Below are 13,401 nucleotides of genomic sequence, written 5' to 3'. Positions count from 1 at the left end.
CAATACACAAAAATTCACTTGAGATGAAACAGAGATCTAAATGGAAAATCTAAAAATAGAAAAATATAGAAAGCTTCTAGAAGAAAACACAGGAGGCAGGCACCTGTAGTCCCAGCTACTCGGGAGGCTAAGGCAGGAGAATGGCGTGAACCCGGGAGGCGGAGCTTGCAGTGAGCCAAGATTGCACCTCTGCACTCCAGCCTGGGCGACAGAGCAAGATTCCGTCTCAAAAAAAAAAAAAGGATACAGAAAAAATAAACCTTATCCCCTTTACACAATACACAAAAATTCACTTGAGATGAAACAGAGATCTAAATGGAAAATCTAAAAATAGAAAAATATAGAAAGCTTCTAGAAGAAAACACAGGAGACAGGCAGAATAACAGCTACTCAAAGATGTCTACATCCTAATCCCTGAACCTGGAAATGTGGCAGAAGGCACTTTGCAGACGTGATGAACTTGAAGGTGTTGAAATGTGGGAGATGCCCCTGGATTATCCGGATGGGTCAAGTGTCATCATAAGGGTCTTTATAAGAAAGGAGGGCTGGGTGTGGTGGCTCATGCCTATAATCCCAGCACTTTGGGAGGCTGGGGTGGGTGGATTGCTTGAGCCCAGGAGTTTGAGACCAGCCTGGGCAACACAGTGAAACCCTGCCTCTACAGAAAATAAGAAAAGTTAGCGAGGAGTGGTGGTGTGCACCTGTAGCCCCGGCTACTTGGGAGGCTGAGATGGGAGAATCACTTGAATCTTGGAGGCAGAAATTGCAGTGAGCTGAGATCATGCCACTGTACTCCAGCCTGGGCAATGGAAATGAAATCCTGTCTCAAAAAAAAAAAAAAAAAATGAATAAAAGTAAAAGAAAGATGGGTGCAGTGGCTCACGCCTGTAATCCCAGCACTTTAGGAGGCTGAGGCGGGCAGATCAGGAGGTCAGGAGTTCGAGACCAGCCTGGCCAATATGGTGAAACCCCATCTCTACTAAAAATACAAAAATTGGCTGGGTGTGGTGGCATGCGCCTGTAGTCCCAGCTACTTGGGAGGCTGAGATGGGAGAATCACTTGAATCTTGGAGGCAGAGGTTGCAGTGAACTGAGATCGCACCACTGCACTCCAGCCTGGGCAACAGAGTGAGACTCTGTCTCAAAAAGAAAAAAGAAAAAAAAATAGAAAGCAAGAGAGTCAGAGTTGGAGAAGTGACAATGGAAATGGAAGCAGGCATCAGAGGGACAGGAGTGCTGGCTTTGATGAAGGAAGGGCCACAAGCTGAGGAGGGCAGATAGACTCTAGAAGCTGAAATAGGCAGGGAAATGGATTCTCCCCTAGAGCCTCCAAAGGAACAGGGCACTGCCCACACCTAGATTTTAGCCCAATAAGAGTGATTTTAGATTCTGACCTCCAGAACAGTCAGCATTTGTGTCATTTTAAGCCACAATTCAAACTTGCTGTCCTCCCTGATGTGCAGTTTACCGCCCCGTGTCTGCCTTCTGTCTCCTCCGTACACTGGTGATCCTCCAGAGGGCAGATCCTCCAGGTGTAAGTCACATCTGCCCCATGTCTTCCCAGCCCCAGCCCCTGGGGTAGACGGTGATGCGGGCATGAGGGGCAGAGGTCAGTATGGGATCAATCTCATAGCCCTGCTTACCTCATAGTCTTGCTCCCCAGCGCCTCCAGCTGAACTGCCTACCAGCACCTCCACGAAAGCTGAGCCATCATTTCCAATGTCCACACTGTGTATCTGCTCCTCCTTCTCCAACTGTGGGGAGAGAGAGAGGCCACTGTCAGTGCCTGCTCTGCCCCTGGGCTCACTGTGGGACCTCAGGATGAATCTCCTTTAGATCACCATGTCCCTGTAACGTCAACTCTGTGAGGGGGCACACCAGGGTTGACTGGTGCCATGTGTCCCCTCCACGCAGCACAGGGTATGGCATGGAGCAGGAATTGACAAACAGTCACTGAATGAATGCATACGCCCCCACCCCACACATACCTGCTTCCCTGACCTCTCCAGACTCCACCACGTCAGCCTATCACACGCCACCATGGAGCTCTCCTTGGTAAGCACTTGTCAGAGTTATAACTTTATTCAAATCATCATGCAGACAAACAGCACATGTCACCCCTCACCCACAATTGCAGAGGACTCCAGGAAACCTCCCTAAGGGCAAGGGCTTTGTCCAGTCTTGCTCACCGCTAGTTCCTGGGTTTGAATCCCAGCTCTGCTGCACACTAGCTGTATGACCATGCCAGTTAACCTTTTGGAGCCTCAGTTTTCTCACCTGTAAAATGGGAATGACCACCATATCTACGATCATGCACATAAATATGGCCACAGGGCATGGTGAAGAGTAGGCAATTAACCGCTGTCAGTCAGGAGGTATTATTAGTCAGTGCTCGACAATTCTTTGTTGAAAGAAGAAAAGAGCTACCTATAGGAGGCCTCATCTCAAAGGATCTGCCATTCCTGTCTGACAGATGAAGATGCAGAAAGCCATGCAGGCATGGGAAGCAGTTAGGTTGAGGCAAGTGTCCTACCTTCCAGTTTGAGGCTCTTTTATTAGGATCCTAGAATGACACATTATTGCAACTCTCAAAGGTACCTAGGCCAGGCGCAGTGGCTCAAGCCTGTCATTCCAGTACTGTGGGAGGCCAAGGCAGTGGATCACTTGAGGACTAAAAATATAAAAATTAGCCGGGCATGGTGACGCATGCCTGTAGTCCCAGTTCTTCAAGAGGCTGAGGCGTGAGAATCTCTTGAACCTGGGAGGCAGAGGTTGCAGTGAGCAGAGATCGTGCCACTGCACTCCAGCCTGGTTGACAGAGCGAGACTCTGTCTCAAAAAAAAACCAAAAAAAACAAGGTACTTAGTCCACCACCCTACGCTGCCCTCTCCTCCCACCGTGGTGATGACAGATGCTCCAATCTGCTCTGTTGCCTCCCTGTCAGATCATCTAGACATTACCTGCACACTGCTATCAACAGGAACACCACTGTATGGGAGGAGGGAGCCTGGACTTGGGGTGAGGTAGGCCTGGGCTCAAATGCAGCAATGCCATTTCCAACCTGTACAACCTTGGGTGACATAGTCAACATCTCTGTGAGGCAGTTTCCTCACGTGCAAAAAGGGAAGATGGTCATAACAACCCTCCTTCCTTGGCCAGGCACGGTGGCTCACGTCTGTATAACCAGCACTTTGGAAGGCTCAGGTGGGAGGATCACTTGAGGCCGACAGTTCAAGACCAGCCTGGGCAACATAGCCAGACCTTGTCTCTACAAAAAATACAAAAATTGCCAGGCGCGGTGGCTCAAGCCTATAATCCCAGCACTTTGGGAGGCCGAGACGGGCGGATCACAAGGTCAGGAGATCGAGACCATCCTGGCTAACATGGTGAAACCCCGTCTCTACTAAAAAATACAAAAACCTAGCCGGGCGTGTTGGCGGGCACCTGTAGTCCTAGCTACTCAGGAGGCTGAGGCAGGAGAATGGCGTAAACCCGGGAGGCGGAGCTTGCAGTGAGCTGAGATCCGGCCACTGCACTCCAGCCCAGGCGACAGAGCGAGACTCTGCCTCAAAAAAAAAAAAAATACAAAAATTAGCCAGGCATGGTGGCACATACCTGTGGTCCCAGCTACTCAGGAGGCTGAGGCAGGAGAATGGCGTAAACCCGGGAGGCGGAGCTTGCAGTGAGCTGAGATCCGGCCACTGCACTCCAGCCCAGGCGACAGAGCGAGACTCTGCCTCAAAAAAAAAAAAAATACAAAAATTAGCCAGGCATGGTGGCACATACCTGTGGTCCCAGCTACTCAGGAGGCTGAGGCGGGAGGATCACTTGAGCCAGGGGAGGTCAAGTCTGCAGTGAGTCATGCTCGCATCACTGTACTCTGGGCAACAGAGTGATGAGACCTTGTCTGCAAAAAAAAACCTACCCTCCCTCCGAAGTAAGTTGAGATGACACACAGAATTAACAACTATAACCACAACCGCGGCCAACATCCGAGTGCACTCAGTGCTCCTGGTGTGCCAGACTCTTGCTAATAATACATGTATCTACTCTCCTGCAACGGCTCTGCCAGGCAGTTGCTATAATTATCTGCATCTTACACATGAGCAAACGGAGGCAGGAAGTGATTATGTAACTTCACAGCTGGTGGGTGGCAAAGCCGGACCGGAACCCAGAAAGGCTGGCGACAGTCCATGCGTGCTCCTCCATCACACCACTAACGTGCTAGAGAAGGAAGATGGTGCTGGAGGAAGGGCCTGCCTAAGGCTGAGGCCGGCAGACCTCCTGCTGACTCCCCTGCCTCCACCACCACTCCCAGCCCTGGGCCCTGGGCAGTGTACAGTGCTGCCTGGGCTCATGAGAAGTCCCAGTCTGGGCTGGGTGCAGTGGCTCACATCTGTAATCCCAGCACTTTGGGAGGCTGAGACAGGTGAATCGCTTGAGGTCAGGAGTTTGAGACTAGCCTGGCCAACATGGTGAAACCCCGTCTCTACTAAAAATACAAAAATTAAAATTAGCCGGGCATGGTGGTGAGCACTTGTAATCCCAGCTACTGGGGAGGCTGAGGCAGGAGAATCACTTGAACCTGGGAGGCGGAGGTTGCAGTGAGCCAAGATTGTGCCACTGCACTCCAGTTTGGGCAATGGAGCGAGACTCTGTCTCAAAACAAAACAAAACAGCAACAACAACAACCAAAAAAAAAAGAAGTCCCAGTCTGACTGCTTAGCCTCTGGCCAGGCTTTGTGACTCTTCACCAGCCACAACAGCCTCCCTTCTGTGCCAAGAACAGTCTGGCTCCTTCCCACATCAGGGCCCCTGCACCTGCCAGTCTCCCTCTCTGGACCACTTTTCTCTCAAACATACCCATAGCTGGGTAAAAGTTTGCCTTCTGTGCTTCAGGTGCCCACTCAGATGTCACTGCAGACCATGAGTAGCCTACCTCGCTCCCTACCCAGTGCCACTCTCTATCTCCCTACCCGACTTTACTTTTCTTCATGTTTACTGCCTGGTATTACACAGTTACATCTTTTTTGTTTGTATTTGTCTAGCATCTGTCTCTCCTGCTAGACTTTTAAGCTCCACGAGAGCAAGGACAATGTCTGAGTTGCTCCCTCCTGTGTCCCCAAGGCCAAGAACAGTGTCTGGTCCTTCCCAGCTCTGCTGATTTCCTGCTGTGTGATCCTGGAGCAAATGGTTTCATTTCACCCCGTGTGCCTCAGTTTCTGAACCTGTGAAATGGGGACAGTAACAACGCCTACCTCATCAAGTTGTTGAGAACATTCAAATTCATACCAAGAATGAGAAATAACATACCAAGTGCCTGGAATACTGCCTGGCACAGAGCAAACACTATATAAATGTCAGCTGTGAATATCATTAACACAGCAGGCCTCTAGTGCTTCCCGATGGATGGACAGACAGACGCAGAAGAGGCCTCCAGCGACCGTTTGCAGAAGTTACTACTCAAGAGTTACTAAGCTGTAACTCGGCTCTGTCCTCCCTTAACAGGTGGCCCTGTTGAACCCCTTCTCTGATGCTTGCTTGGGTGTCCCATCTGTCACAAGAGGATCATCATGGCTAACATTTTCAGATTCTCACCATGTGCCAAGTGCTTGGTGTATGAGTTTCCTGTTACTGTTGTACAAATGAGCAGAAACTTCGTGGCTAAAAACAACACAAATCTGGCCAGGCGCAGTGGCTCACGCCTATAATGGCAGAACTTTGGGAGACTGAGGCGGGCGGATCACCTGAGGTCGGGAGTGCGAGACCAGCCTGACCAACATGCAGAAACTCTGTCTCTATTAAAAATACAAAATTAGCCAGACGTTGTGGCCCATGCCTGTAATCCCAGCTACTCGGGCAGCTGAGGCAGGAGAACTGCTTAAACCTGGGGGGGTGGAGGTTGCAGTGAGCTGAGATCGCACCACTGTATTCCAGCCTGGGCAACAAGAACGAAACTCCACCCCCCCCCAAAAAAAAACCCCACAAATTTGTTATCTTACAGATCTGGAGGTCAAAAGTCTGAAACTGGGTCTTACAGAGCTAAAATGTAGATGCGGCAGGGCCGCGCTCCTTCCTTCCGGGAGCACTAGAGAAGAGTGTGTCTCCTTCCGGGAGCACTAGAGGAGAATGTGTCTCCTTCCGGGAGCACTAGAGGAGAATGTGTCTCCTTCCATCTTCAGCTTCTTGAGGCCGCCTGCCTTCCTTGGCTCACAATCCCTTCCTCGTCTTCAAAGCCGCTGACAGCGCTGGCATCACTCCAGGCTCTGCTTGCATCTTCACAGCTCTGGTTCTAGCTCTCTTGTCTCCCTCCTTCCCTTATAAGGCCTCCGGGGGTTACGTGAGGTCCACGGGATAACCCAGGGCACTCTCCCCATCTCAAGATCCTTAATTTACTCAAACCCACAAAGCTCCTTTGGCCATTAAAATATTTCCAGGTTCTGGGGACAAGGACGTGAACATCTTTTGAGCGCCACCGTTCTGTCCACCACACTTGGCTAAGCATGCACCGGGCATCACTGAAGCCTCAAAACCACTTTAAGTAGAAGGGTCTGTTACGACTCCAGTTTCACAGATGGGGAAACTGAGGCTCAGACAGGTTAAATCAATAGTTTACATGGCACACAAGCTAATAACTAGCACAGTACTTCGGACCCAACTGCCTGACTGCAAAGCACTGTCCAATACCACCACTGTTCTCAACTCCTTTCCTTCCATCCCTGAGTCAAACTCAACATCTTTACCCCTCCCACAATATTAAGCATGGCTCCTAAATCTGGTAGGATGGAGATGCTCGTATTTTAAATGAACGATTCCTACTGCATATATAACTATTTTTACTTTAAACACGCACAGGCACTCCCTGACATTTCTTCTTCATATATAAAAAAACTCCTGGCTAGGAGCAGTGGCTCACGCCTATAACTGTAAATAACAGTAAATTTTATGTGAATTTTATCTCAAAATAAGAGATGAGTGCTCAGTATGTATCAGCTGTGAGGATAAGGACACAAGATGACTATCATCTGTGGCCCGGGTTCGTGTGCATGCACCTTTCTCAGGGAGACACAGTTCATGGTATGAACTGTTCCTGAAACAAACATGGCACAGGAGGGCAAAGTTCCTGAGAGATATATTGCTAAAAAATTGTTCCACATTGATGAAATGCAAACTTCTCTTTTTTTTTTTGAGACAGAGTCTTGCTTTGTCACCCAGGCTAGAGTACAGTGGCACGATCTCACCTCTCTGCAACCTCCACCTCCTGGGTTCAAACAATTCTCCTGCCTCAGCCTCCAGAGTAGCTGGGGTTACAGGCGCTCACCACCATGCCCGGCTAATTTTAATTTTTGTGGCGGCCTACCTTATCCTTTTAAATGATGCATAAGATTGCATTTCATGGCCGGGCGCAGTGGCTCATGCCTGTAATCCCAGCACTTTGGAAGGCTGAGGCAGGTGGATCATGAGGTCAGGCGATGGATGAGTCACTGAGCTATACGCTTACTTATACCTTCACTTCACTCTATGTATGTTACACGTCAAAAAACAGTAAAAACAAATTTAAAACACCACATTGGCAAACTGAATGACTAGAAAACCAATGACAATAAAAAATGACCATAGGCCCTACTGCTGATGAACATTTCTTCTAAAATGACACACCTCCAGTGACACACAGGAGTTATATCTGGATCTTATCCAAGCCACCCCTCCAGCCCAGGAGTAGTTAGCAAAGAGGTTGGCATTTCCCTCTGGGAGCAGGTGATGAGCTGGCAACAGAGCCTTCTGTGGCTACTGCAAACAATCAGGTATGTGGGGCTGTCATAAGCAGATGGCTAAGCCCCGTGTGGTAAGATCCAGATGTTGCGTAACAATGATTAGAGGAGAAAATGCAGGGTAGTAGAAGAACCCACAGATGTGGTCAGGTGCAGTGGCTCATGCCTGTAATGCCAGCACTTTGGGAGGCCAAGGCAGGAGGACTGCTTGAGCCCAGGAGTCCGAGACCAGCCTGGGCAACACAGTGAGATCCCATCTCTACGAAAAATTTTTTAAATTAGCTGGGCCTGGTGGCACGCACCTGTAGTCCCAGCTATTCAGGAGGCTGAGGTGGGAAGATTGCCTGAGCCCAGGAGGTTGAGGCTACAGTGAGCCATGACTTTGCAACTGCACTCCAACCTGGGCAAGAGAGTGAGACCTGTCTCAAAACATAACAAAACAACCCAGAGATAAGGCTGCTGCCTTGGTGGCCAGAAATTTCTGCCTTATCAGTTATGTCAAAATAATCAAAATTAGCATTTGATGAATCCAGAGTAACCCCACATATTAGTCATTGACAGATGCAAGCAGTCATTCTAAAGTCTCTGACGTGGAATAAGTTAACAAAATAACTGTTGCAATGCTGGTCTCCCACTCCTGTGTGTGGCCCCTGCAGTTGATGGTCAACATGGAGCCAGCAGGATCCTGTGAAGGCCTAAGGCAGATCCTGTCCCTCCTCTGCTCGGAGCCCTCCAGTGGCTCCTATCTCACCCGGAGTAAAAGCTCAAGTCTTTTCAATGGCTTTCCAGGCCGTAAGTGGTTTCTTAGGGGCTCCCAGTCCCACCCTGTTACCTCATCTCCTACCTCTCTCCCCCTGGTTGACTCCACCCCAGCCACACTGGCCTCTTTGCTGTCACAAGCCAGCTTCAGAGTCTTTTCCCTAGATACATACATAGCTCATGTTGCTCAAATGTCCCCTTTTCAGGGAGGCCTTCCCCGATCCTATGAGTTAAATAAAAATCCTTGCCATGCTCCAGCTCCAGCTGGGGCACTCTCATTCCCCTTCCTTAAGTTCCTCCATAGCACTCATCATCCAACATATGTTTTACTGACTCATTTGTCAGTCTTTCTCTACTAACGTGAAAGCTCCACAAGACTGAATTTCTTTCGTTTTTAAGAGACGGCATCTTGCTGTTGCCCAGGCTGGAGTGCAATGATGCCATCATAGCTCACTACAGCCTTGATCTTCCAGGCTCAAGTGATCCTCTCGCCTCAGCCTCCGGAGTAGCTGAGACCACAGGCATGGGCCACCACGCCTGACAAATTTTTGTATTTTTAGTAGAGATGAGGTTTCCCTGTGTTGCCCAAGCTGGTCTCGAACTGCTGGGCTCAATGACCCTTCACCTTGGCCTCCCAAAGTGCTGGGATTATAGGCGTGAGCTGCTGCACCCCACTGAGAGTGAATATTTTTTGTCTTCTGCTGTGTACTGCTATATTAAAACAGTGCTTGGCCTACAGAAGGCACTTAATAAATACTTGACTAAATAAATGAGTGAATGAACAAATAAATCCATCATCTACCCCCGAGTCTATAGGTTCTTTCCCTGCACTGACAACTTCCACATTCTGTCTCCAGCTCCACATGTGATCCCTAACTGCCTCCTGGATGCCACCCCTTGGCTATCCCAAAGTCACATCAAACCTGGACATCCCAATTGAAACACATCACCTTCCTAAGCTGCTCTCTCTGGGGTCTACCATCTTGGTGACAGCTGCAATCCTCCCTCAGTCTCTCCCAGGCCAGGGACAGATTCTGTCTCTTCTGCCTCCAGTCACTCTGTTTCCACAGCAACTGGGGTAACAGAATGAAATGTGATTTCACTGGAGTCACCTGATCATAAGAGAGCCCAGCGGAATCATCACCCAGTAAGTAATAAAAACACGAATCCCTCCCTCTACACAAACACCTACTTGTTGACAGAGCACTTGTACATACATTATGTCACCGAATTTTCACAACTCCGGCCTGGATGTCATTATTCCCAGACATGAGAAAACAGGTTAGAGAAATGAAACAATTTGCTTGAGGTCACCGAGTAAGAGGAAGAGCTGGGGGCTTGAATCTAGGTCCTAAGATTAAAACTGTCAGCAACCTGTACCTACCACAGTTTAAAAGACTGAGGTCGGGTACAGTGGCTCACGCCTGTAATCTCAACATTTTGGGAGGCCAAGGTGGGTGGATCACTTAAATTAGCATTTGGTGCTAATTTGCCTTGAACTCCTGAGGTCAGGAGTTCAAGACCAGCCTAGCCAACATGGCGAAACCCAGTCTCTACTATAAATACAAAAATTAGCCAGGCATGGTGGCACATGCCTGTAAATTCCAGCTACTCAGAAGGCTGAGGCATGAGAATCACTTGAACCTGGGAAGTGGAGGCCATTAGTTGACAGGCACTAAACATTGACATCAATTGGGATGGACTAGATGACGTTACAATAACAAAGGAGTCCCTAATCTCAGTGGTTTGAAACCACAAAGTTGTATTAACTCACACTGTAATAATGCAGTGTAACAAATTATCCTAAAACTGAGACCTTTTTTTTTTTTTTTTTGAGACAGAGTCTCACTCTGTCTCCCAGGCTGGAGTGCAGTGACACCATCACCGTTCACTGCAGCCTCAACCTTATGGGCTCAATCGATCCTCCCCACTCAGCCTCCCTAGTAGCTGGGACTACAGGCATGTGCCACCACGCCCAGCTATTTCTTGTATTTTTTTGTAGAGATAGGGTTTCCCCATGTTACCCAGGCTGGACTCAGTTTACTCCTGGGTTCAAGCGATCCACCCACCTCGACCTCCCAACATGAAAACTGAGACTTACACCAACAAGCATTCTTCTAAGAGTTCATGGGATGGCTGCTTTGGCTGCAGTTTGGAAGGATTCAGGTCTCTTCCATGAGATTTCAGTTTTCTGGGATCAGCAGCTCCCTGACAAATGTTCTCATGGCACATCACGGGAGCACAAAAGCCAAGGGCAATTAAGGCCTTTGCTAAGGTTAGGTCTGCTAAAATTCCATTGAGTAAATCATGTGGTCAAACCCATCAGTGGAGCAGGGAAATATACTCCCCCTCCAGTGGGAGGGAGAGGAGTGGATATTTGCTGAATGACTGCCCATTCACAAAAGGTTAATTTTTCCTTCACGCTAGCACTATCCACAGAGTGTTCTGCTCCTTATAGTCATAAACCAGCCCCCAGGCCAGGAACGATGGCTCACACCTGTCATCCCAGCACTTTGGGAGGTTGAAGCAGGAGAACTGCTTGAGTCCAGGAGTTTGTGACCAGCCTGGAAACATGGTGGAAACCCTGTCTCTAAAAAAATACAAAAAAAAACTAGCCAGGCATGTTGGCGCACACCTGCAGTCCCAGCTACTCAGGAGGCTGAGGCAGGAGGATCGCTTGAGCCCAGGAGGTAGAGGCTGCGGTGAACCAAGCCAAGATCATGCCACTGCACTATAGCCTGGGAACAGAGTGAGACTCTGTCTCAATAGATAAATAAAAGATTGACTGTCAGGCAAGTTGTATAACTTCTTTGGGCTTCAGTATCCCCATTTGTAAAAGTGAGGATAACAGAGCTTCTTCCCTCTTGGGGTTTATGAGGACTCAATGAGCTAATCCATGTGAGTGAGGTGTGTAGAGCAGTGACTGGCAGGTAATGTTGAATAATGTTAGCTCTCATTATTATTTTTTTATTTTTTATATTTTGGGGGTCTCGCTGTGGTGCCCAGCCTGGAGTGCAGTGGCACAATCTCAGCTCACTACTGCCTCCATCTCCTGGGCTCAAGCAATTCTCTCACCTCAGACTCCCCAGTAGCTGGGATTACAGGTGCACACCACCATGCTCAGCTAATTTATAAAATTTTGGTAGAGATGACATCTCACTATATTGCCCAGGCTGGTCTCAAACTCCTGGGCTCATGCGGTCCTCTAGTTTCGGCCTCCCAAAGTGCTGGGATTACAGGTGTGAACCACCACACCTGGACTATTATTCTTAAAAAAAATATATATATATTTATTTTAATAAAAATAGAGATAGGGTCTTGATATGTTGCCCAGGCTGGTCTGGAACTCCTGAGCTCAAGCAATCCTCCCATCTCAGCCTCTGAAAATGCTGGGATTACAGACATGAGCCACCACATCCAGCCAGTTTCCCCTTCTTTAAAGCGGAGTTGATTGGCTTAGATGACCTTCCTGGACACCTTCCAGCCCCGAGCCCACTGGCTGCAGGAGGCAGGGTACGTGGCAATGATTCACTTTGTTCCAGCTGAGGAAACTGAAACCCAGAAAGTAGAAGCCACCAGCCCAGGACCACACACTGATTCCTATGGTCATCCTGGACCTAATCCTTGGGTCTCCTTTGCTCTCTGCTGAGGGGCACAGGGATTATGCCGCCCATTTTCCAAGTAAGGAAGCTGAGGCCCAGCAAAGAAAGTGACTCAACCCATTGCTAGTTGGTTCAGGAGCAGAATCTGGTTCCCCGGACTCCAGACTCCTAGTGAGGAGGAGGTGGGGTGGCAGGATCACCTGTAGGACCACAGAGATGGTCTTCTCGCCTGCCTTGGCTGCCCGCCATTTTCGGTAAGTGTCTGCCTTGAGAAGATTTTCTGCACAGTGAGTCTGGAAACAACAGTGGGAGAGGAGAATTAGAGCACAGAAATGACAGCTAGGCCTCCAGCTCTCAGAAGATTCCTTTGAGTCCTCCCAAGGCCTCTACGATCCTCCAGACTTAAGTTCTCCCGTTAATCCCCCCACACTCTGCCTGGAGTTTCCCTTACAACACTTTCCCGTGGAAGTTCACCTACGGGCTCTTCAAGAACGCTTTCCTTATTCCCCCTTTTCTCTCCGGAAGTTCGTTCCCTAGACGCCGGAACGTCCCTAATTCAACATCTCTCCACAATTCACTTTTAGCCTCCTGGAAATCCCCCCATGACTCTCCTTAGACTTCCAAGAAGAACCCCAAGAGTTCTTTTAAGAGTTGTCCTCATTAATTCCCTCACGTCTTCCAACCTCCCCCATGCAGGTCCCTCACCGAGTCCTGGCTGCTGCAGGACACGACATGGCGGAGGCGGATCTCCGGCATGTCAACGTCGTGGGCTTCGCCTGGCCAGAAGGATGAGGTAGGGTCTGGGGTCCGAGAGGCAGAGAGGGTGGGAGGGGGTGGGGTGCGCCCTGCGCGGGCTGAAGTGCGCAAGCGCGCGAGGCTTGGGCCTTTCAAACCCCGGCGCGCCGGCGCTGGCGTCGACACTGCGCAAGCCCAGTCGCGCCTCTCCACAGCTAGAAGAGCGCTGCGTTCCTTAGCAACGAGCGTTCCCTCCAACCCCGCCTCCCTCTGCCACACACCCCCGCTCTAGCCCCGCCTCCCGATGACGTCCGCACATTGCTTTCTAGGCGCCTAGCAACAGAAGCGACCTCCGGGATTGGTGTCTAGAAGAAATTCGCCATTCTCATTGGACGATGCAGTCGCCGCTCACACTGGAGCCCAGAAAGCAAATCTTTTTGCTGTATTATTATTTATTTTATTATTTTTTTAAATTTTTTGTTGAGACAGGGTCTTGCTGTCTCACCCAGGATGGAGTGCAGTGGCAGGATCTC

General features: G+C 49.4%; 1 protein-coding gene across 2 annotated transcripts in view; it reads right to left on the bottom strand.

Annotated features, from left to right (window-relative positions):
- The window catches only part of XRCC1 (X-ray repair complementing defective repair in Chinese hamster cells 1), a 34,917-nt gene extending 21,825 nt beyond the window's left edge, over positions 1-13,092 (bottom strand). Inside the window, exons 1-3 of one of the 2 annotated variants that reach the window (XM_011963118.1) lie at positions 12,839-13,092; positions 12,334-12,426; positions 1,644-1,754 (exon numbers count right to left, since the gene is read on the bottom strand). In XM_011963118.1, the coding sequence (XP_011818508.1) occupies positions 1,644-1,754; positions 12,334-12,426; positions 12,839-12,889 (255 nt within the window). In that variant the 5' untranslated portion in view covers positions 12,890-13,092. The remainder of the gene's footprint in view (positions 1-1,643; positions 1,755-12,333; positions 12,427-12,838) is intronic. The other variant, XM_011963120.1, reaches the window with a different exon arrangement.
- Between the last annotated feature and the right edge of the window lie 309 nt (positions 13,093-13,401).

The sequence above is a fragment of the Colobus angolensis genome, unplaced genomic scaffold (assembly GCF_000951035.1).
Source record: "Colobus angolensis palliatus isolate OR3802 unplaced genomic scaffold, Cang.pa_1.0 Scaffold60, whole genome shotgun sequence".
Taxonomy (NCBI): domain Eukaryota; kingdom Metazoa; phylum Chordata; class Mammalia; order Primates; family Cercopithecidae; genus Colobus; species Colobus angolensis.
Note: the sequence above shows the minus strand (reverse complement) of the source record. Positions and strands in the feature narration are given on the sequence as shown.